A 23861-nucleotide genomic window follows, 5' to 3' on the forward strand; every position below is an offset into this window, starting at 1 on the left:
CCAGGGTGAGCCACGGTCACTGGTGGTGTCCAATGCCCACACCTCTGCTTAGCCCCTGTGGGACAGGCTCACACTGACCGCTGTACCTTGTGGCTGCTCTCTGCCGGCCTCACGTGGGGCCTCAGGTTGTGCCCAGAGCCGCTGAGGACCTGGCTCTGCCCTCAGGAACCACAGCAGGGGCTGCAGAGAGACAAGGCCCCCGGAGTTGGCTGCACACAGCCTGGCCCAATTTGTGGACTCGGAGCGGTTCCTGGACACCAGGCGTGGCCGTGTCCCTTTTCTTTCTCCAGCTGCCTCCTTGCAGCCTCACCCTCCCTCCAATTTGCCCCCCAAGCCTCGATGCTTTCCCAGCCGTCCAGGGGGCGCTTTCTGCCCTCGCCTGCCTCGGGCAGGGTCAGCCTGAGGTCCCTTGCGCGCACCTGCGGCTGCTCCTCGCCGCCACACGGGGGCGCGGTCCCCCAGCCCGACCGCGAGGCTGGTCCAGGTGCCTGCGCCTGGTGGACGCCTGGCGGCTGCACCTGTCAAGGCTGGGAGGCCCTGGAGCAGAAATCCTGTCCCCCTGCGTGCTGGGCAAGGCTCGTAAAGCCTGGCCCTCTGTCACGCCGCAGCCCACACCCCTTAACAGCCATGTCCCGGGTGGGGGCTGTCGCTGGCAGTGGGGCGGCCCCCAGTGTCCTGCTCTCTAGCCCTAAAACCTCTCTAGGGCTGGCTGCAGTGTGGGACAGGGGACTGGCCCCTTCCAGAAAACCCAGCAGGGTCCGACCTCTTTGGGCGCCCCGTCCCTGGCCCGGAAGAACTGGACCAGAACGGGGCAGCCCTAGTCCTCGCGGTCTACCACGGTCACTCGAGGGGCCTTGGGGGTGGGGCCGGGCACTGAGAAGCCGGGGTCGGCCGGATGGGCACGCAGGAGCAGGGCACGAGGCCTTGGTGATGGTTAAGATCCACGTCTGCAGACAGACAGCGCCTCGGATGGGGCTCCCCCCCCCCCCGCCCCGGGGTGCGGACGCGCCCCAGCCGAGCGCTGGTACCCTCAGGCAGGCGCGCAGGCCTCGCCGGCTGCCGCGGAGGTCCGGTCCCGGGGGACATCTGGGGTTCCAGGGAGAGGCTTGGGGAACAGCCGGCGAGATGCGGGAATTCGGCGGCTGAGATGGGCGCTCTGGAGGATTTAGGAAGGAAGGGGCCTCGGACAGCGCGCGCGCGGACGCGGTCTTTGGAGCGCCGAGGGAGGCGGAGCCGCCCAGGGCAGAACCGGCCTGCAGGCCGGGGCGCCGCCGCCTGGGCAGAGGCGCCGCGGAACCGGGGTTGCCACGGACAACGCGTTCTGGGCGGAGCTAGCGCCGGGGCGGGACCGAAGCCCGAGGGGGGCGGGGAGAGGGCGGGGCCCGGGGCGGGTCCGAGCCGGCAGCGCCGCTGTGATTGGCGGAGACCTCGAGCTCTGGGCGGAGCGCCGTGTGGAAGTCGGGGCGGAGCTCGAGGGGGCGGGTCGGGGCGTGGGCTGGCCCCGCGAGCAGGAGCTGGAGGCGGAGACGTGGTTGGCGGGGCCGAGCGCCCGGGGAGGGGTCGAAGCCGGCGGGGGCGGAGCCGGGCGGGTGGGGGCGGTGCTGGGGAGCGCCGGGCCTGGGGCCGAGGCGCTCGCGGCGCTGACAGCCGCGGCGGCTCGCAGCATCGCGCCCTCTCGGCACCCGGCCCGGACCCCGGCCTGGGCTGCCCCCGGAGCCATGAGCCCCGGGCTGCTGCTGCTCGGCAGCGCCGTCCTGCTCGCCTTCGGCCTCTGCTGCGCCTTCGTGCACCGCGCTCGCAGCCGCTACGAGCACATCCCCGGGCCGCCGCGGCCCAGGTGAGCGGGGGGTGGGGGCGGGAGCGGGGGCGGGGAGGGGGCGCTCGGAGGGGGCAGCGCCGCGCCCGGGGTGCAGCGTCGCCGTCCCGCGGACGCTCGAGGCCCGCGGACGCCACAGGGGCGCTAACTATTCTTAGCAACGAATTAGTCGGCGCGACGGTGGCGGGCGCCCCCCGCGCCCGGCCGGGCCGGCGGACGCGCGGGCAGCGGCGGCCCTGCCAGGTGGGCACCGCTGCTGGCCCATCTTTCCGACGCGGAGACTGAGGCGCGGCAGCGCAGTCACCTGCCCAAGGTCACGCAGCTGGTAAGCGCAGGTCTAAACGTGGCCAGCCGGGCTCCGGAGTGGGCATCCTTAACTTCGGGACTTGGACAGGGTCAGGCCGCCCAGGCACAGAGCACCGTGTGCTCGGCGCACGTTCCCTCTTGTTTGCGTTCCTGTCCTGGGATGTCCGGTTTGCCTTCTCGGCGCTTCCATTCCATTCTTGCGTGCCCCCCCCCCCCTTAAGCTTAAATTAGATGTGTCATTTCCTGCTCACTCTAGAGCTGAATCCGAGTCCCCTGTGTGGCCAGCCAGGCACCTGCTGGGCTCCCGGCACCCACTCAGCGCTGTTCTGGGGCTCACTCGCCCCGCCCCCCACCCCCACGCACCCAGGGTCTTCCTGATCCCCCTTCCCAAGCCTCCCTCTTCTCATCTCAAGCAGGCCGGTGTGACGCCCACCCTGCCCCGGCCTCCTTGGGGGGCAGACCCCCTGAAGTCCTCCTCCCCACCTGTTGACTGCGGGTCTCCCCTTTAGAATGTGAGCCCGGCCAGGGCAGGGATGCTCCCGTCCGCCCGTGTGTACCCCCGGCGCCCGGCGTGTTCAATAAATACTTGTTGAATGAATGAATGAATGAATGATGGTATTAACACAGGATCCTTAGAGCCTCAGGACACGAACATTCCGGAAGCCCCATCCCCAGCACAAAGCTCGGATGCCCTGGCTCTCGAAGCCCGATGCCCTGCTTGGTGGGTTCAGGAGACATCGCTGTGCTGTGCTCCGAGGAGCCTCTCCCGTGGTGGGGTCTGCCCAGCCCCCTTCCCCTGGCACAGCAGGGGTGTTTCCCTGGCTGTCAAGGCTTGGGTGAGATAACGGCGTCTCAGGGAGGTCCTCTGCTCCAGCCCCGAGCGTCTTCTGTTCCTGTGACAAGCCCTTAAGTTACTGTGTGATTCTTCATGGTGGAGAAGTGATGGGGGGTGGTCGGTGCGACCTCTTGTTAAATGTCTGTGTCCCGGAGGCCCTGTCTGGTTCACAGCTGTGTCTAACAACCAACTGACAGCTCCTGGCACGTGCCTAGGAGACACTCGATGACGAGTGAGTCCAGCTTGGAGGTCGTGTGCACTGTCACCTTTGCACCTTGTCAGATCAGCCACCAGTGCATCTGCGGTGCTCTGATGCGCCTGCTGGCTGATCTCATAAACCCAGGTGCTTCAAGGATCAGCCCTCGTCGGGTTCCTGTGTCTTGAGAAGGCAAGACTCAAATCAAGCCCCTCTCTCCACATCTTCTTTTTGCAAACATTGAGATGTAACTTGCACACCATAAAATATAGCCTTTTAAAGGATGAGATGCACGGCGTTCTTGGTGTATCCATGGAGTTGTACAACCATCACCTCTGATTCTGGAACACTTCTGTCACCCTAACGAGAAAGCTGTGCAGTATTCACTCCTCCTTCTCTCCCCTCCCCTCCCCCAAGCAACCACCAGGCTGCTTTCTCCTCTCTGGGTCTGCCTGTTCCGGGCGCTTCCCCCAGGTGGAACCGTGCAGGCTGCAGCCCTGTGCCTCTGCCTGTTCTGGGCGCTTCCCCCAGGTGGAACCGTGCAGGCTGCAGCCCTGTGCCTCTGCCTGTTCTGGGCGCTTCCCCCAGGTGGAACCGTGCAGGGTGCAGCCCTGTGCCTCTGGCTTCTTCCAGTCGGCACAGTGTTTTCAGTTCACCCAGGTAGCAGCACCTGAGACCCCACTTCTCTCCCCAAGTCCTACCTCCCAGTCTCCTGGTGACCTGCAGGTGTGTGGGAGTGGTGGAGCGGGGGAAGGCTGACTGTCCTTACGCCTGGGCTCTTCGTCCCGAGGAAGTGAAGTGAACGATGCGTTTTTTGAAAGGATTGAAAGGATTCTTGATCAAAGACTGGTAGGTGGTTGGATCTAGAACGGCACCGCACAGCAGTTCTGGCACCTCTTCCAGCAGCCGCGGCCGGCCACGCCGTGGCTGACGGGAGTTCCGTGAACCGAGTCTCCAGGAGTGGCGCTCGCCCCCTGATGCTGCACAGGATTTGCCTGTCCGCAGGGGCCTTCATGAGGCTGCTGCCCTGTCGTCCAGCCCCACCCCTCTCCCTCCTGGTGCTGCAGGCACCCATTAGGCCCTTTCCTCCAGCATGAGTGCCCTCCTTTGTGCTCTTATTCCAACATCCTACTGCACCGGTCCGTGCAGTGGCTGAAAATCAGACCCCACACCAGCTCTTGTGGCTTCTGTGTGTCCCTGTCACTGCTTTAGGCCTTCTGGTAGTATGGGGTGGGCGATAGGGGGTCTCTCTTTCACCCAGTTTTCATTTATTTTGAAATAAATCCTCAGATGTACTCCTGGGCAATGCTGAATCCCTCCTCCCATCCTGATCTGCCAGATTGCCAGGGCAGGGGCTGCCCACCAGGAGTAGGTGCTTCCCAGCCTCGGTGGCATTGCTGGGTGTTTGGGTGCCCAGCTGAGCACAGGGCACAACCGTGGCCCTTCCCACACACCTGGTGGGTGGCCCACTCCTCAGTCTGCGCCTGGGCTCCCTCCATCCCTCGGGGTGGCCTTGCAGGAGGCTCATCGTGCGATCCGGGTTTTAGTTACCGCCCAGGGCTTCCTCTGCACACAGAAAACTTGAATCCCACCTGACCAACCAGTGTTACAGACAATGGAAGATGGTGGGGTGGGGTGGGGGGCTGGGGGCAGTCTTCGCCCTCCCCTCTCTCCCTGGGCCACTCCACCACACCCAGAATGTCATGAGGGGTGCCCAGAGGGCTCTGTCTGTCTGGGCACTGAGCTGCACATCCCAATGTTCTACCATCTCCCCAGCCTTACTTGCTTGCTGCTAACACTTGATCTTTCCGCTCTGCCTTCTGCTCCCCGGCGCCCCCTGCAGGAACCAGAGGGAATGGGTCTTAGTTCCCTTTTTGGACAGTGGGGACCCTTTGGTCCCTTAGACAGGACTCTCACCTTCCTTCCCAGGTGGCAATGGGCCCTGGGGGTCGGGAGGAGGTCTGGTAGGGGCGGTAGGATCCAGGCCCTGTCCTCACTCGTGACTCAGAAGAGAACATTCCTCCCAAAGTGCAGCCTTGGGGAGTGACAGATATCCAGGGCTCATCTTTCTGTGGGCAAGTTCAAGGCCATTTGCCTGGAGGGGGCTTCCACTGCCCATGGGCGGTCACCCCCGGGCGTCCGTCCCCACCACCCTCCACTCTCCAGCAGTGTCTCCTCCTCTGCAGGCCCCGCCCCTTCCCCCGTCCACACTCTCTGGCCTCCTGGCACAGCCAGGGCACTTCCTTCCAGAGGCTGGCCTCGCAGCTGCCCAGCCTTGCCCCAGGCCCACGTGCTCCTGCAGCTGTTCTTGCGGATGGACCTGGTGCTCCCAGCCAAGGCCGCTCTGGCCGCTCCTGCTCAGCCACCATGCCCCAGCATCCCCCTGCCTCAGCCAAAGTCACTTCCCCGCTGCGTCACTCCAGCTTTTGTGCAGTGTGTGGCAAGTGTGCACCCTCTGCTGCGCACCGCAAGCTCGCGGGCAGGTGGCCTGTCTGGGGCTCCCCTTCCTCCCACCCTGCTCTCTCTTGACCCCTGTCCTCTCTGGCCTTTGGCCCCTGCTTCTCTGCTGGAACTGCTGAGATCCAGGGTCTCAGTGACCCCATGTTGCCATCTCACCTGGCCTGACAGTGACCTGTCCTTGTCCTGCCTCCTCCTGCCGCTTCCTGCCCTGGGCCCTTGGCTTCCTTGCTGGGTCTCTCCTTGCTACCAGGGCCTGCGTGACGGGCCAGTCCTTGGTCCTCTTCTCTGTCTGTGTTCATTCCTGGGGCTTCTCGGCTCAGGGGTCTCAAATCAGTGTCTCAAGCCTGGAGCCCACCCCTGGCTACTGATTTACATGTCTAGCTTCTGGCTCGAAATTCCCTTTCGATATACAGTGGACACCCCAAACCTAATGGGGCTGTGGCCAAGCTCCTAACTCAGCGGCTCGTCCCAGAATGGCCCCCCCAGAGCTGGTCCTGAGACGAGAGATGAAGTGTAGGTGATCCCAGCTTGGGGATGGGGTGTGTGTGGAGACAGGACGTAAGAGAACCACGCTGCAGACTCTCTGGTGCAGGTGCTGTGGGAACTCTGGGAGCTGTGTAGAGGCAGGGGAGCTGGGGCAGAGCCGGAGGGAGCCTGGGAGTTTGGGAGCGGTGGACATACTGGGTCTGCTGGTCCCAGCGAGCCTCTGTCAGTCATCGGAGCGGATGGCAGCTCTGCCGCTCTGCCGGCTGCCCGGGCCCCAAGCCCCAGTGTCACTGCTGACGCCTCTCACGCCCCACACCCAAGCTGTCCGCCTTCCACGCACAGTCAGACCCTGGCTGCTCCTCATCACCCCTGCTCTGCCCTCTTGGCTGAGACCCATCGCTGCTACGGCCCCTCCTGCTTTCACCCCTGCCCCCATGCCCACCTGGTTCCAGCACGGCCAGGACACAGCCAGATCCCATCTCTGTCTCCCCCAAGCTCTCCAGTGGCCCCCAGCCCACCAAGGTCAAAACAAAAGTCCAGGCCGGCGCCGCGGCTCACTAGGCTAATCCTCCACCTTGCGGCACCGGCACACCGGGTTCTAGTCCCGGTCGGGGCGCCGGATTCTGTCCCGGTTGCCCCTCTTCCAGGCCAGCTCTCTGCTGTGGCCAGGGAGTGCAGTGGAGGATGGTCCAAGTACTTGGGCCCTGCACCCCATGGGAGACCAGGAGAAGCACCTGGCTCCTGCCATCGGATCAGTGCGGTGCGCTGGCCGCAGTGCGCTGGCCGTGGTGGCCATTGGAGGGTGAACCAACGGCAAAGGAAGACCTTTCTCTCTGTCTCTCTCTCTCACTGTCCACTCTGCCTGTCAAAAAAAAAAAAAAAAAAAAAAGTCCAGACGCCAGCCTGCAAGGCCCTGCATGATCCATCCCCCACCACTTGCCCCTCGAGCTCCGCCCCAGCCTCACGGGCCTTACACAGCAAGCCTGCTGCTACCTCAGGGCCTTTGCGCCTGCTCTTCTGCTCGCCTAGGATGCTCTTGCTCCAGGTTCCTTTGTGACCGAACTCGCTTCTTGAGGTCCCAGCTCACCGGTCACCTTTACATTGCCCTGCAGGTATAAAATGACCGTCCCCACCCCTACCCCGAGCAGTCCCTGTCCCCATGCTCGGCTCTGCTTTTGTCACTACATCAACTTGCATTTATTTGTCTGTTTACTGATTTTATCTCTCCCTGGGAGCTCCAAATGCGGGTTTGGGCAATGCTACAGTGAGGTTTGGCACCTTGAACTGTGCCCAGGAGGACACCAGCCTGGTGATCATATCGCAGGCCTATGTGGCCAAGCCATCCCCCAGTGGACTGTGGGGACCCTGGCACCAGCTGTGCCCCTGAGCGGGTGACTTCAGCCATGCTGGCCCGCCCAGGTGGTGCGGGGTTAGGTGTGTACCCAGCCGGCAGGACCACTGAGTATTTTCTGTGCCAGGGATGGGGTGGGGGGTGGAACCGGCTCCTTTCCAGGGAGGCCCCGGAGTCTGCATCCTGCCTGCGTGTTCCGTGCTGGTGGCCCCGAGCCTCATCCCCCAGCTCGGGAAGTGTGCCCACAAGTCTGACCTGGCAGGCCCTGTGGGAGGGGGCGGCCGGGAGCCTGACATCTCCTGTTTCTTCCAGTTTCCTTCTAGGACACCTCCCCTACTTTTGGAAAAAGGATGAGGTTTGTGGCCGCGTGCTCCAAGACATGTTTTTGGATTGGTGGGTTCTACTTTGTCACTTGTTGCCCTTGCTCCAGGCCCCCCGTGTGGGAGCAGACCCCCACCCCCACCCCAGCACTCGCCCAGCCCCACTGCACCCTGGCCCAGGGCACTCCTGCCCTGGAGGCCCCTGCCCTGCATGGGAGGCAGGCAAGGGTGCTCCGCCATCACCCACCCTGGGACTTCAGACCAGCCATCAGACCCCCTCCAAGCCTCAGTTTCTGCATCTGTAAACAGGGCGGGGCTGATGCCGTGACAGCGACAGTTTGGGGTGGTGCCTTATGCCCCTCAAGGACACTTCAAAGCTAGGACATGGTTCGGTTCTTTGGGGCAAGCCAAGGATGGGTGTTGCCCCCTTATTTCATGGCTGTGAAAACAGAGGCCCAGTGGGGGACATTAGCAACAGGGCAGAGCCTCACCCCCAGGCCTCCGGGCCCAGTGCAGGGTCTTTCGGGGGCTCCTGGAGAGCACCTTTGGGTGGGATGCTCCTGTTTCTCCTGGCAGTGGGGAGCGCTGGCCAGGGCTCACGTCGCTGACACCTTCCTTCTGGGCACTTTGTTTCCAGGGCTAAGAAGTACGGCCCCGTTGTGCGGGTCAACGTCTTCCACAAAACCTCGGTCATCATCACGAGCCCCGAGTCGGTCAAGGTAGGAAGCCGCGTGGCTCCGGGGGCAGCTCCCTCCCTGCCTGGGGCTGGGGCGCAGGGGGCTGTGCAGGAGTGGCCCAGGGCCAGGTGCAGGGGGAATGGTTTCCCAAGACTCAAAAGGGAGGGCATCTTTCTCCCCGGCCCCCCACGCTGCGCTGGAGATGGGGCGTGGCCGGGGCTTTGCTCTCCCCACCCAAGACTGGGAATTTTACCCAAATGGCGCAGGCTCTCGCTCCCTCACTCGCGTGTAGCCTGTCTCTCAGCCTCTGTCCCTTCATCTGCAGGCTGGGAATGCCAACTCTCCCAGGGCTCTGATGAGAATCCACTTAGACTGATTTGTTTAACAAAGAAAATGTCAGGAGATGCAGGGCTTACTATGGGCTGTGTTCTTGTCCATGCATTTCACAATTATTATCCCATTTAATTCCCATAGGGGCAGGAACTCTTATTAGTCCCCACTTAAAAAAAAAAAAAAGATGTATCCATTTATTTGAAAGGCAGAGTGACAGAGAGCAAGAGAGAGATGAAGGGAGAGATCTTTCATCTGCTGGTTCGCTCCCAAATGGCCACAACGGCCTGGGCTGGGCCAGGCTGAAGCCAGGAGCCAGGAACTCCGTCTGGGTCTCCCACAGGAGCGGCAGGGGTCCAAGCGCTTGGGCCGTCTTCTGCTGTTTTCCCAGGTGCATTAGCGGGGAGCTGGCCGGGAAGTGGAGCAGCTGAGATTTGAACCAGCGCTCCCGTGTGAGATGCTGGTGTCACAAGCAGCGGCTGAACCTGCTGCACCACAACCCCAGCTTCCCAGCCCCAGTCTAGAGAGGAGGGGACGGAAGCAGTGGAGGGGCTCTAAGAAGGGGCATCGGACCGTCTACTTTGGAGGCTCTGCAGAACTTGTTCAGAGTCATCAGCCTGGGCCTCAGTTTCCTCACGCTGCAGGCCTGGCTGTGAGACTGGAACTGCAGAGACGTCTGGGAGCCGCTGGCCCGTGCCTGGCACGTAGTGGCTGCTTCCCGAATGGCGGTACTTGTTTCCACAGCAGGTGCCCTGGGGATGGTGAGCGGGATTCTCTGCCTGGAGGGGGGCTTTGGCGAACCTGAGAAGCGTAAAGTACCACCAGGGGTCAAGTTCAGGAGCCAGATTGAACAACCAGGGTGTCACTAATAGAATACTTATCTTTTTTTTGAAAGTTTAACTTCAGACATAAGCACACTTTAAGGCTTTTTAAACATGCCACCGAAACCACGTACTATCATAGCATGTAACGACGAAAGAAACTTAGAAATTATATTAATATGGTGAATTATATTAAGTGATCTTCAGTGTTCTAGCAACATTGCATTCTTAGTCGTGATTTGTATCTGTTTTGTGTATTGCTAAATTCAGTCTCCTAACTTTTTTTTTTGAAGATTTGTCTTATTTTGAAAGGGAAAGAGAGAGAGAGAGAGAGCGATCTTCATTTGCTAGCACACTCCCCAAATGGCCACAAATGGCCAGAGCTGGGCCAGGCTGAAGTTGAGAGCCAGGAGCGCCATTCGCTGCTCCTATGTGGGCAGAGGGGCCGAGCACTTGGACCATCCTCCACTGCTTTCCCAGGCACTTTAGCAGGGAGCTGGATGGGAAGTGGAGCAGCTGGGACTCGAGCTGGTGCCGTCTAACCCATTGTGACACAGAGCTGGCCCCTGCTAACAACTTCGTTAGGAGTTTTGTTCCCGTATTTGATTTTTCTTGGGATGCCTTTGTCTAGCTTTGGTGCTGCGTCAGTTCTGGCTCAGATAGGCGGGGAGCGTGGCCTCCTAGCAGCGGTGCTACTTCTTCTTCCCCTGTCTGGCAGTGTTCACCAGGGAAGCTGCATGGGCCTGGGGCGGTTGGCTGCTGGGAGAGACTGTTTGCTTTCTAGATTGCACATCTAATTCCTGTTTAAGAAATGATGTGGCCGGCGCCGCGGCTCACTAGGCTAATCCTCCGCCTTGCGGCGCCGGCACACCGGGTTCTAGTCCCGGTTGGGGCGCCGGATTCTGTCCTGGTTGCCCCTCTTCCAGGCCAGCTCTCTGCTGTGGCCAGGGAGTGCAGTGGAGGATGGCCCAGGTGCTTGGGCCCTGCACCCCATGGGAGACCAGGAGAAGCACCTGGCTCCTGCCATCGGATCAGCGCGGTGCGCCGGCCGCAGCGGGCCGGCCGTGGTGGCCATTGGAGGGTGAACCAACGGCAAAGGAAGACCTTTCTCTCTGTCTCTCTCTCTCACTGTCCACTCTGCCTGTCAAAAAAATAAATAAAAAAAAAAGAAATGATGTGTTTTGGCTCACTAGGCTAATCCTCCGCCTGCGGCACCAGCACCCCGGATTCTGTTCCGGTTGCCCCTCTTCCAGTCCAGCTCTCTGCTGTGGCCCAGGAAGGGAGTGGAGGATGGTCCATGTGCTTGGGCCCTGCACCCGCATGGAAGACCAGGAGGAAGCACCTGGCTCCTGGCTTCGGATCGGCTCAGCACACTGGCCGTAGTAGCCATTTGGGGGTGAACCAGTGGAAGGAAGACCTTTCTCTCTGCTCTGTCTTTCTCTTTCACTGTCTAACTCTGCCTGTCAAAAAAATAAAAAAATAAAAATAAAAAAAAGAAAGAAAGAAAAAGAAACGATGCGTTTTTACATTTTTAAACTGTGATAAAATTAACAGCAGTTTTCATTCTCAGTGTTTTTGGGGGTTTGAGGACCTGGCTGTTGCGTCCCTGTCGGGCTGTAGGAGTTTTTCATTTTCCTGACCTGAGCCTCAGCAGAGGACGCACCAGCTCCACCCCCATTCTTCCCGCCCCCACCCCGCCCCTGGCAACCACTGTTCCACTTTCTGTCCCTGTTAATGTGGCTGCTGGAGTCCTCATATCGAATATTTGTCCTTCTGGAACTGGCTTATTGCGTTTAGCATAATGCACTCAAAGTTCATCCACGCTGTAGCTGTGTCAGAATTTCTCAATTTACTTAACTGGCATTTGGTCAGATTTTCTAGTTTTTCTTTTTTTTAAATTAAAAAAAAATTATATGAAATGCAGAGAGAGAGAGAGACAGAGAGACAGAGAGGGACAGAGAGAGAGAGAGAGAGAGAGAGAGACTGTCCATCCATTGATTCACTCCCTAAATGTTCACAACAGCTGAGACTGGGCCAGGCCAAAGCCAGGAGCCTAAAACTCAACCTCCGTCTCCCACATGGGTGTCAGGGACTGGAGAACTTGAGCCGTCCCCCGCTGTGCCCCAGAGTGGGCAGGAGCAGGAAGCAGAGCCAGGATGCGAATCAAACACTGCAGTGTGGTGTGGACACCCCAAGCAGCGTCTTAGCCACCACGCCAAGGCCACTCCTACGTGTTTCTTGGGTCGGCTGCTTTGTGTCTTTCCAGGAAGGGTTTGTCCACTTACTGTAAATTGGTTAAAGGATCAGCATGAAGTTGTTGATAACATTTTCTTGTTATCTTTTTGATGCCTGTAGGACCAGTAGTGATGCCCGCCCCTGTTCTGAGGATGGTCACTTGGCCACCTTTATAATTTTTTGATCAGTCTTGCAAAGACATTTATCAGTTTTATCCATCTTTTCAGAGAGCTGGCTTTTGGTTTTATTGGTTTTCTCTGTTGTTTGTCCATTTTCTAATTTATTGATTTCTGGTCTTTATTATTTGTTTCCTTTACTTACTTTGGGTTTAATTTGTTCTTGTTCTAATTTTTAAGATAGGATTTCAGATAATTCATTTTAGACCTTTTTTCTTTTCTAATGTAAGCATTTATAAGTATGCCTCTACCTCTAAGCACTGCTGTAACACAAATTTGCCACAAATTTAATCTTTTAATTTTTATTTATTTATTTATTTTTTAAAAGATTTATTTTTATTTATTTGAAAGACAGTGTTACAGAAAGAGGTAGAGACAGAGAAAGAGGTCTTCCATCTGCTGGTTCCCGAATGCCTGCAAGGGCCGGAACTGAGCTGATCTGAAGCCAGGAGCCAGGAGCTTCCTCCAGGTCTCCCATGTGGGTTCAAGGGCCCAAGGACTTGTGCCATCTTCTACTGCTTTCCCAGGCCATAGCAGAGAGCTGGATCAGAAGTGGAGCAGCCAGGACTCAAACCAGTGCCCATATGGGATGCTGGCACTGCAGGCCAGGGCTTTAACCCACTGCGCCACAACGCCGGCCCCCACAAACTTTTATACGTTTTTGTTTTTCACTCAGTTCAAAAATTTTCTGACTTTCCTTGTGATTCTTTACTTTGAATCACTGCTCATTTAAATGTATGTTATTCAATTTCTAAATATTATTGGATATTCCAGAAATCCTCTGTTACTGATTTCTGCCTTCATTCTGTAGGGCCAGAGAAAATACTCACCATAGTTTCAATCCTTCTAAACTGAGACTTGTTCTGTGGCCTAGCCTATGACCCAGCTTGGTGAACGTTCAAAATCAGAAATACTGTATTTTCTATACTGTTGACCAGAGCGCCTCAGAAATGCTGGTTAGGTGAGTTAGTTGACAGTGGTCTTCAAATCTTCTGAATCCTTGCTAAGGTTCCGTCTGCTCGTTCCAGCGATGACCGGGACGGGAGTATCAGATTCTCTAACCGAGTCAGGGATGTGTTTTTCTGTTTTGGCTTCTTACCCATTTGCTTGTCCGTTCTTCATGTCTGTTATTCCGTATGTACACAGAAAGGATTCCTATGTCTTCATGATGAATTGACCTTTAACCTCAAGACTGTCTGTCTTTATTCTTGGGAATGTCCTTCTGGTTTTCTTGTGCGTGGTGTCGCCTGTGTTCCCTTTTCTGTCATTTTACTTTTAACTTCTCTGGGGTTTATATTTAATGATATTTCTGAAAGATAACATGTGTTTGGGTCTCGTTGTTTTATATGACGTGACAATCTCTGCTTTTAGCTAGAGTGCTTACGTCACTTCCATTTCATGTGATTACTGGTAGAGCTGGGTTTAACTCCACCATGTTGCTGTTTGTTTTTATCTGTGTTTCTGTTTTCCTGCCTTCTTTTGGATCAAGTATGTGTTAGTATTCTGTTTTATCTCCACTATCAGCTTATTATCTCTTTCTCAGCGGTTGCCTAAGGCCTATAATGTCAACTTAGGTTATATTAGTCTATCTTCAAATAATACTATGCCATTTCATCTGTGTCTTTTTTTTTTTTAAAGATTTATTTATTTGAAAGGGAGGAGCAGAGAGAAATCTTCCATCTGCTGGTTCACTCACTACGTGTCTGCCAACAGCCAGGGCCGGGCCAGGCTGAAGCCAGGAGCCAGAAACTCTGTCTGGGTCTCCCGCATGAGTGGTGGAGTCCAAGCACTTGGGCCATCACCTGCTCCCTCTCAGACACATTAACAGGAAGCTGGGTTGCAAGTAGGGAGCAGCTGGGACTTGAACCAGCAAATCTGGTGGTGACACAGCATCCCGAGGGGCAGCTCAGCCTGCTGGGCCCCAGACAGCACCTGCTCCTCTGTCTGCTTTTCAGATTTGCTCTCTCATAATTTCCAGCAATTTAGCTATGATCTGCCTTGGTGTGTTTGTGTTTATTGGATTGGGGGTTCTTTGAATTTCTTAGATATATGGGTTCCTTGAACATACTTCTAACAGGTGCTTAAAGTTTGTGTCTGATAAATCTGTCATCATTTCTGTTATCTCAGACTTCCTGATTTTTTTGTCGTGTGTCTGGTGCATTTTAAAAAATATTTATTTATTTGAAAGGCAGAGTGATGGAGAGAGAGAGGGACACACACACACACACACACACACACACAGAAAGACCTGGATCCTGGCTTCAGACTGGCCTAACCCCAGTTGTTGTGGCCCTTGGGGGAGTGAATCAGCAGATGGAAGCTCTCTCTGTCTCTCCTCTCTCTCTGTAACTCTGCCTTTCAAATATCAAATAAATATTTGAGAGAGAGAGAGAGAGATACATCTTCTGTCTGCTGGTTCACTCCCCCAAATGCCTGCAACAGCCGAGGTTGGGCCTGGCCAAAGCCAGGAGCCCGGAGCTGCATCTGGGTCTCCCATATGCAGGCAGACCCACACACGGGAGCCACCAGCTGCTACGTCTCAGGCGGCTGGGTTGGAAGCGGAGGAGCTGGTGCCCTCCGTACCAGCGCTCTGATGTGGCGCGAGGCAGCCTGATCCGCTGCACTCCACACCCGCCGCTGACTCCTGGTTTTCTGTTGCATGGTAGACAGCGCCAATCTTACACACTGGGTTTTGTTTTATTCCTTTGGAGAGTGTGGGATTTCATTTCTGACAGACGACAGTTTGATCCTTTCTGGGCTTGATTTAGGCTCCTGTAGGTTTGATCTGGGGTAGACTTTCCTCCCCTTCCCCGGAGCTGGCTTGTCCCATTATTTAGGAGTGGTCCACCTGGGGCCTCTGCCTACAGCCCTGTGTGTGAGGCTTGTCTGTTGCAGCCAGCAGGAGCTGGAATAATTCCTGGCCTCTGTAAGCCGTGAATTTACCCAGGAATTCTCTTTTCTCAGAACCTTGCTTCTGCCCCATGGGTTTTCACTGTGTGTATACAGATCGGTGTTTGTCCGGCGACTTCAAGGACCCCAGGCAGATTCCTGCACACAGCTCCTCTCCTGTGCTCTGTCCTGCAACCCACAGCCTCTGCAGGCTGCCTGGACTCTGATCTCTGTCTATTCAACTTGGCAAGGCTGCCGGGTTGTATTTAGGTCTCTTCTTGGTGTCATTGTCCTGGAATCACCACTGGGGAGAAATCTGGGGTAATCCTAGGTCAAAGGGACCACATCTTTTTTTTCTTCCTTTGAAGTTCACAGTTCTGCACTGCCTGTTGTCTGGTGTCTGAAAATAGACATTTTGCCCAGTTTTCTGGGTGTGTATGGCAGGAGGCAGCCATCAGTGTGGGCGTGTACAGGAAGTGGCAGGGTGCTGCTGCTTCTCCATGTGTCCTTCATGTCCCAAAGCCTAGCCCAGTGGACATCTCTGGGTCCCCTGGCCCTGGGACACCCGGCTGGGGGGCAGCCTGGCCGGAGCCTGTGTGGGGCTGCTCTGCCCCGGTAGTAGCGGCTCACAGAGACCCGGCACTGCTCAGGGTTGTCTGAGAGGGGTCTTGTAGGTGGGCACTCACTGTCCTGGTCTGGCTCATGTCAGGAGAGGGGGAGTGGCAGAGCTTGGTTCACAATGACAGTGTTGGGGAGTGGGGTTGTCATCCCTGGGATGTGGCTCATGACACTCTGGGCATCTCTTTCAGCTAAACGCTGGATATTAGATGCCCGGAGCTAAGCTCACAGACGCCGGCAGCCCCTGGGTTGGGTTAGAGTCGAGCAAGCCCCTTCCTGCTTCCCAGTGCTCGTGGGGTGAACTCGGAGACGTGGAGGGCATCCCCGCCCCCTGCTGTCCTGCCCGTGCTCCCCTCAGCCCAGGCTCTCTCCCGCGCTCCCGTGTCTCCTGTCCACCACGTGGCACGTGCATGATCTTGGGCAAGTTTTAAATCTCAGAGGTTGTTTTCATTGTTTTTAAAAAGATTATTTATTTATTTGAGAGGTAGAGTTAGAGAGAGAGAGAGGAGACACAGAGAGAGAGAGGTCTTCCATCTGCTGGCACACTCCCCAGATGGCTGCAACAGCCAGAGCTGGGCTGATTTGAAGGCAGGAGACAAGAGCTTCTTCTGGGTCCCCAATGCTAGTACAGGGGCCCAAGCACTTGGGCCACCTTCTACTGCTTAGGCCATTAGTGAGGAGTGGGATTGGAAGAGGAGCAGCCGGGACTCGAACTCTCACCCATATGGGACGCCGGTGCTGCAGGCGGAGGCTTAGCCTGATACGGCACAGCGCCGGCCCTGTAGTTTTGTTTTTTTTTTTTTTTTTTTTTTTTAAGATTTATCTTATTTATTTGAAAGGTGGAATTATATAGGGAGAGGAACACACACACACACACACAGAGAAAGAGAGAGAGAGAAAGAGGGATCTTCCATCCACTGGTTCACTCCCCAAATGACTACAGCAGCCAGGTCTGGGCCAGGCTGAAGCTGGGAGCCGGGAGCCTCATCCAGGTCTCCCACGTGGGTGGCAGGGGCCCAGGACTTGGGCCACCCTTCGCTGCTCTCCCAGGCACATTCACAGGGAGCTGGATTGGCAGTGGAGCAGCCAGGACTCAAACCAGCGCCCGTACGGGATGCCGGCGTCGCAATGGCAGCGTGACCCACTGCACCCCAGCGCAGGCCCCTGCAGCCCAGCGTCTTCATCTGTAGCTAAGAGGACATCAAGAGCAGCACACGGGGCTCGGGGTGGACTCCGCACAGAGCAGGCTGCAGGTGCTGGTGCAGCTGCCATTTGTTGAACCCCTGCTGCGTGCCAGGCACGGTTCTCAGCGCTTCTCACGTGGGACTAGTCGAGTCCTCGGCCTCGGGGCAGGCAGGCGCTTGTCTTATCCCTGACCCTGCCAGGTGAGACAGTGAGGGCCGGGGGAGCTGAGTCACCCACCAGCACGGAGTCGGCCTGAGGAGGAGGGGGACGCAGAGTCTGGATCCAAACCCAGGCTGGCCGACAGCGCAACACAGGCTGATGGCCCCTGGGCCACTGCCACCATGCAGCTTGCGGGGAGCAAGTGGCCCCTTCCTCCATGAAGTCCCCCGGCCCCCAAGGTGTCTGTGTCCCGGAGCCCTTCCTCCCAGCTGTTGGGGCTCCCTGCTCTGGTCTCAGAGCGGCCCGTGCCTGCCCTAGGAGGGCACTGCAGTGGGGGGCTGCCCTCCAGCTGTGCGTGTGGGGGGAAGCCACCCGGCCCCTCAGAGCTCCCCCTTTCTCTGTCCCCCCTGAGGACAGAGCCTCCCCATCCTGTGAGGAGCTCACACTGGGGCTGATGGTGGGTGTGTCTGCCGCCTCCCACGGGGCACGAGCTCACGTGGGGTTTCTGGGGATGTTTAGAAATTCCTGATGTCAACCAAGTACAACAAGGACTCCAAGATGTACCGCGCCATCCAGACTGTGTTTGGAGAGAGGTGAGGAGTGGAGGGGGTGGGGTGGCACTGTGGGGGGGGGGGGGCGGGGGAGCCTTAGCTGCCAGCAGAGGGCGTAGGCTCCAGGGTGCCGGGGCAGCACGGGGCAGCGGGGTGGAGGGGGGGTGGCCAGCACGTGGCAGGCGCCCTGGGAGCAGGGGCCCCATGGTCATGTTCAACTGGCACTTCCTTCCCCTGCCCACCCCTGGGTGGCAGGTAGGTAAATGGGGTCCCTGAGGTTGGGGCCCACAACCTCCATTTCTTTCTTAGCTGCTTGTTCATGAAATTCACAGAACACTCACCGTCTCCGCTGCTTTAGACTGTCCAATCCAGTGGCACTGAACACAGTCACAGTGTGGTGTGACTGCCACCCCACCAACTTCCAGGACACCCCCGTCCCCACCAAGCGCAGCCCCGCCCCCCGCTTGTGTCACATCTCTCTCTCCCGCAGGCTGTTTGGCCAGGGCTTGGTGTCGGAGTGCGACTACGAACGCTGGCACAAGCAGCGGCGTGTCATAGAGCTGGCCTTCAGCCGCAGGTGAGTGTGGCCACATGCGCCGGAGGGAGTGGGGGGGGGGGGGTCGGCGCCAGGCCAGGCCGAGAGAGGCCCCTGTCGCCCAAGAGCCCACCCCTGCTCAAGCCTCACCACTTCTCTGGGCTTCCCATGTTATTCATTTCACTTTTTAGTTTTTGGTGATATTTCGTTATTTAAAAAATTACTTATTTCATTTTATTTGAAAGGCAGAGAGACGGAGACAGATGAAAAGAGATCTTCCATCCTCTGGTTCACTCACCCACTGTAGCCAGGCTAATACTCCATCTAGGTCTCCCACATGGGCGGCAGGGGCCCAAGCACTTGGGCCGTCACTGCAGCCTCCCGGGGTTACGTTAGCCAGAAGTTCCGTTGAACGCCGCATAGCTGGCCCTCCAGCCTGGTGCTCTGAGATGGGTTGTAGCATCCCAAGCAGCAGCCCAGGCCACTGTGCAGAGCACCTGTGCCGATGTCTTAGTTTTTAGTTCCTCTTTTATTGGCAGCGAGCCCTCCACCCCCACCTCCCAGCTGCCACCTGGGGTGGCCTGCAGGCCACGAGTAGGACCGTCCCTGCATCGTCCCCGAACCTGTCATTCCCCGGTTTCTGACCAAAGCTCTCTGCCCCTGGCCACCACCAATCTGTGTTCTGTCTCATTGGCTTTCCTGTCCTGGATTCTTCCTGTGCACAGACCCACATGATACATGGCCTGTGCCTGGCTGCTTCACATGGCAGCCTGTCGCCGAGACCCCGTGTGGGGGTCTCCGTCCTTCTGGCCATGCCCTCTGCACCGTGTGCCTGGGCGCCCACGCATGGACAGGGGGGTGGTCTCCACCTCGGCCATGCAGGCAGCGCTGTTGTGAGCACTCGCACGTGAGTGTCGTGCTTCCCTGCTAGGGGGCTGCTGGGTCATCCGCTGCCTCCATATTTGACGTCTTGAAGAAGCCATCTCCTGCCTGAATATGACTTCAAGTTCATGGAGAACTTTCCAGGATCCTGTGAGGGACCCTGTGTGCCTTTCACGCAAATTCACTTCACCATGTCCTGCTCTGTTTCTTCTTCCCCTTGGTGTGTTTTCCGTTCCTTCCACGTGTGCATCTACACATATTCACATATTTTTATAGAATGCATATTTTTAAAGATTTATTTATTTATTTGAAAGGCAGAGATATAGAGAAGGAAAGAGAGAGCGAGAGTGAGAGAGTGCGAGAGAGATCGTCCATCTGCTGGCTCACTTCCTAAGATGGCCTCAATGGCCGGAGCTGGGTTGATCCGAAGCCAGGAACCAGGAGCCCCCTCAGGGTCTCCCACATGAATGCCCAAGTGCTTGGGCCATCCTCTGTTGCTTTCCCAGGCACACCAGCAGAGAGCCAGATCAGAAATGGAGCAGCTGGGACTTGAACCGGTGCCTACATGGGATGCCGACAGTGCAGAGGCTTAATCCTCTATGCCACAGTGCCGGCCTCTAGAATGCATCTTTTTGAAAACCCCTAGGGAATAGGTTAGCGCCCCCTCACTTTAAATACATGTTTCCTGGGGACGCTGCTACGTGACCGCAGCTCAGTTATCAACATGAGGGAGACTGCACTGTCCTCGACTCCACCACTCATGCTCCGATCCTGTCATTTGTGTCCTCATGGCTGGGTTTCCCTGGCCTGAGAGCCCATCCAGCCTCTGGTGCTGTCTTTCACGGCCTCCCCTCCTAGCTTCCTTCATCCCAGAAAAATCCCAGCCTGCCCTTGACCTCTCCTTGATCTTCACACCGTCCAGACCACAGGCAGGGTTTGCAGTCTGCCACCTCTGCACGGATCAGGTCAGGCTGTGCCTTGGGCCACCGGCGACGCCACAGGCCCTCCTCCAGGGGTCGGATCAGCTGGGGACAGTGCTGGCCTTGCCTGGTCCTCCAGGAATCTCTGGGGGACTCCTCTGAACTCTCCCTGCAGCCTCTGGTCTGGAAAGAACTTGCTTGAAGTCAGATCTGACCAGGCCACTCCCCTCCCATGGCTCCTTGTCATCTCAAAGGAAGGTCAGATCCTGCCCACACCTGCCTGGCCCCTCCAGCCCCCCAGCCTCTGGAACACTGGCATCTCCGCCTTTGCCTGTGCCATTCCCCCTGACTCAGTGCCCCCCCCCATCCTTGTTCCTCCTCTGATACCCAGCTAAGATGTCCCCTGCGAGGCTGAGCCCTTGCCTCCGGCATGGCCTCTGTCACTCCCCCCACAGTGCCTCCCTCACTAGACCAGAGAGGCACCTGTCCCTGTCTCCTGCACCCCACCTTGGACCAGGCACCCCACAACGAATGATTGCAAGACTGAATTGGAATAGTTTCAGTCTTGCAGGAGAGTTGCCAGAAACGGGAACAGACTAGAGAGAGGGATTTTTCTAACAGATGCTCCTGGTGTCAAGAGCCAGCCACGGCCGTGTGTGGGGTGCCCCTGCCCTCGGGGAGCCGTGGTTATTGGAAGACACAGATTCTACCAGACGGTGGCCCCTGCACAGGCACACGTCGCCTGGGCGAACCCTCTGCAGCACGCACGTCTGGAATGCGCTCCCAGTTTGTTCAGGGCTTCCACAGATGTTTTTATTTTAATTTGTAAGCGTGGTGAGACGTGTAACTCGCCGGTTTTCGTCTGAGCCGTTCTCAGGTGTAGGTTCCGTGCTGCTATGTCTGCTCGCCTCATTACGCTGTCGTCACAGTCGTCCCCAGTAACGCGGTCGTCTAGGGACAACCATTTTCTTGTAAGTGCCAAATTCAGAGTTCTGTGTGAGCAGCTTTGGAACACGGCTGTGTTTATGGTTGCGTCATGGAGGCTTGGCCGGTCCTAACTCACTCATGAAGAAAACTAGGCACGGCTGGTGAGTTTTAGCCACACGGCATTTTAACCAAATTGTGAGAGGAAATTGCCGGTCGCTGCTCTCCTAGATTTCACTTTTACCGAAAGAGTGTGATTCCGATCCTCTCCCTGGAAGACGAGGGAGCTGGTGTTGCTCTGCCCTGAACCCTCCGGCTCAACCCCTGGTGCCTACAGTAGCTGCGAGGGATTTGGTGTTGGTATGGTAACCAGCCACACGCTACCCACACAGCGGACGGAAGATAAGGAGACAGCAACAAATGGCCCTGCAAATAATCACACGCTTGGACACTGTGTGAGGAAAAGGCCCGGGTGCTGAGGGGACAGTTTTATTGGCCCACCCGGGACTCAAGAGAAAGTGCCGGTGCTGGCCTGCAGTGCCGGCATCCCATATGGGCGCCGGTTGGAGTCCCGGGTGCTCCACTTCCAATCCAGCTCTCTGCTGTGGCCTGGGAAAGCAGTAGAAGATGGCCCAAGTGTTGAGCTCCTGCACCCGCGTGGGAGACCCAGCTCCTGGCTCCCAGCTTCAGATCGGCGCAGATCGGCGCAGCTCCGGCCGTTGCAGCCAACTGGGGAGTGAACCAGCGGATGGAAGACCTCTCTCTCTGTCTCTCCTTCTCTCTCTGTGTAACTTTCAAATAAATAAAATAAAATAAATCTCTTAAACAAGAGGGAGAGAGAAATTGCCTGGGAAGTGGCGTCTGAGTGTCCTCCAGGCGCCAAGGGCCTGGGGGAGGGGAAAGGGAAGGAGGGGGTGTGCCACAGCCCTGCGGGGGCCGAGCCGACATCAGCAAGCCCTGGGCTGGAGCGCAGAGCTGGGCGGCTGGCAGGGGGTGGGGGCTGGGAGGCAGCAAGCCCGAGGAGGCCAGGGCCAGAGCTAGGTTTTATTTCCTAGTTTTAAAATGTCCTTGTTCTGGTTTCTTTTCTCCCATTTTCCCCTTTTCAGTCGGAAATAATTTCAAGTTTCCTGCTAAGTTTCAAGATTGCGGCTAGGACAAGGAATGCCCACGTAGCCTTCACTCAGGCTCATACAAGTTCCTGTCCAGGACACAAGCAGTGCTCTGTCTTGGGGAAATTCAGAAATACTTAAGGGACAGGTGGCAGCCTCCCACCCCCACTCCCTCGGGCAGCCACTTTTGTGCGTTTGGAGTGCATCCTTCCGCACCTCTGGGTCTCGGACTCATTTCCACCGGGAGTTGGAGGGGAGGGGACATGGTGGCCCCGTCAAGGACTCCAGGAAGCCTTAGGTTTCTATACTGCTCTGGCCACAGACCCTGTGGGACGCCTTAGACAGGGCAAGGGACAGCATCCAGCCCTGGGGCAGGCGATTGGTTCAGCGACAGTGACCCCAAGGGCAGGTCAGAGAGGCCAGGAGAGGGCCCCCAGCCCCAGAACACATGCACTGTGCACAGCCCTGTCCCTGCACAGAGGGAGGGTGTGGGCAGCCCATGCTCCCAGCTGGGCCCCAGCGCCTTGACGCCTGTGCTGTCCCCCCAGCTCGCTGGTCAGCCTGATGGAAACATTCAACGAGAAGGCGGAGCAGCTGGTGGAGATCCTGGAAGCCAAGGCCGACGGGCAGACCCCTGTGTCCATGCAGGACATGCTGACCTGCACCACCATCGACATCCTGGCCAAGGTGACGTGGGCGGCCGCGGGGCCAGGGCGCCTCTCCCGTCTTCCCCTCCCTGCCCTCCTCCGCGGGGCAGTGCGCTGGGCCGTGTTTCCTGCGCTTTTCCTAGATGGCGTCCCCTGGAATATTCAGAACAACCTAGCGCAAGCCTGGGGCCACAGCTCACCTTTGGAGCTGGATTCAGAGGCCCTGCCCCAGCCCACCTCCCGCCCTGCACCCCAGCAGCCTCAGCAGGGCCCAGATAACCCAAGCTCCATGCAGAGGCAGTCGGGGTGGGGTGGGGTCGTCACGTCCCTGTTGTCCTAGCAGTTCCCCATGAAGCTGGGTGAGGAGGGGCCGTGTGTCTGTCGGGGATGGGTGAGGAGGGGGCGGTGTGTGGTCCAGGGATGGGTGAGGAGGGGGCGGTGTGTGGTCCAGGGATGGGTGAGGGGGGGCCGTGTGTGGTCCAGGGATGGGTGGGGAGGGGGCCGTGTGTCTGTCGGGGATGGGTGAGGAGGGGCCGTGTGTCTGTCGGGGATGGGTGAGGAGGGGCCGTGTGTCTGTCGGGGATGGGTGAGGAGGAGCCGTGTGTGGTCCAGGGATGGGCGAGGGGGGCCGTGTGTCTGTCAGGATGGGTGAGGAGGGGCCGTGTGTCTGTCGGGGATGGGCGAGGGGGGCCGTGTGTCTGTCGGGGATGGGTGAGGGGGTCCGTGTGTCTGTCGGGGATGGGCAAGCATGGGGCCGTGTGTCTGTCGGGGATGGGCGAGGGGGGCCGTGTGTCTGTTGGGGATGGGTGAGGAGGGGCCGTGTGTCTGTCGGGATGGGCGAGGGGGTCCGTGTGTCTGTCGGGGATGGGTGAGGAGGGGTCCGTGTGTCTGTCGGGGATGGGCAAGGGGGGCCGTGTGTCTGTCGGGGATGGGCGAGGGGGGCTGTGTGTCTGTCGGGGATGGGCGAGGGGGGCCGTGTGTCTGTCGGGGATGGGCGAGGGGGGCCGTGTGTCTGTCGGGGATGGGTGAGGAGGAGCCGTGTATCTGTCGGGATGGGTGAGGGGGGCCGTGTGTCTGTCGGGGATGGGCGAGGGGGGCCGTGTGTCTGTCGGGGATGGGCGAGGGGGGCCGTGTGTCTGTCGGGGATGGGCGAGGGGGGCCGTGTGTCTGTCGGGGATGGGCGAGGGGGGCCGTGTGTCTGTCGGGGATGGGTGGGGAGGGGCCGTGTGTCTGTCGGGATGGGTGAGGAGGGACCGTGTGTCTGTCGGGGATGGGCGAGGAGGGGCCGTGTGTCTGTCAGGGATGGGCGAGCATGGGGCCGTGCGTCTGGTCCAGGGTTGTGCTGCCTCCCGTGGGGGTGGTTACGCGGGGCCACGGGAAGGAGTGGAGGGTGCCTGGCACACGGCTGAGCTGTGAGCTCTGCCCTGGCTATG

The 23861-nt window shown here is 58.2% G+C and overlaps 1 protein-coding gene across 1 annotated transcript in view; it reads left to right on the forward strand.

The window, feature by feature from the left end:
- Positions 1 to 1403: 1403 nt before the first annotated feature.
- The window catches only part of CYP46A1 (cytochrome P450 family 46 subfamily A member 1), a 34823-nt gene continuing 12365 nt past the window's right edge, over positions 1404 to 23861 (forward strand). The window contains exons 1-6 of the mRNA XM_051835209.3: positions 1404 to 1837; positions 7763 to 7843; positions 8408 to 8489; positions 17380 to 17453; positions 17902 to 17988; positions 22330 to 22468. Of these exons, the coding sequence (XP_051691169.1) occupies positions 1719 to 1837; positions 7763 to 7843; positions 8408 to 8489; positions 17380 to 17453; positions 17902 to 17988; positions 22330 to 22468 (582 nt within the window). The 5' untranslated portion in view covers positions 1404 to 1718. The remainder of the gene's footprint in view (positions 1838 to 7762; positions 7844 to 8407; positions 8490 to 17379; positions 17454 to 17901; positions 17989 to 22329; positions 22469 to 23861) is intronic.

Source organism: Oryctolagus cuniculus, chromosome 20 (genome assembly GCF_051225735.1).
Source record: "Oryctolagus cuniculus isolate XC-2025 breed Fujian yellow rabbit chromosome 20, ASM5122573v1, whole genome shotgun sequence".
Lineage (NCBI taxonomy): Eukaryota > Metazoa > Chordata > Mammalia > Lagomorpha > Leporidae > Oryctolagus > Oryctolagus cuniculus.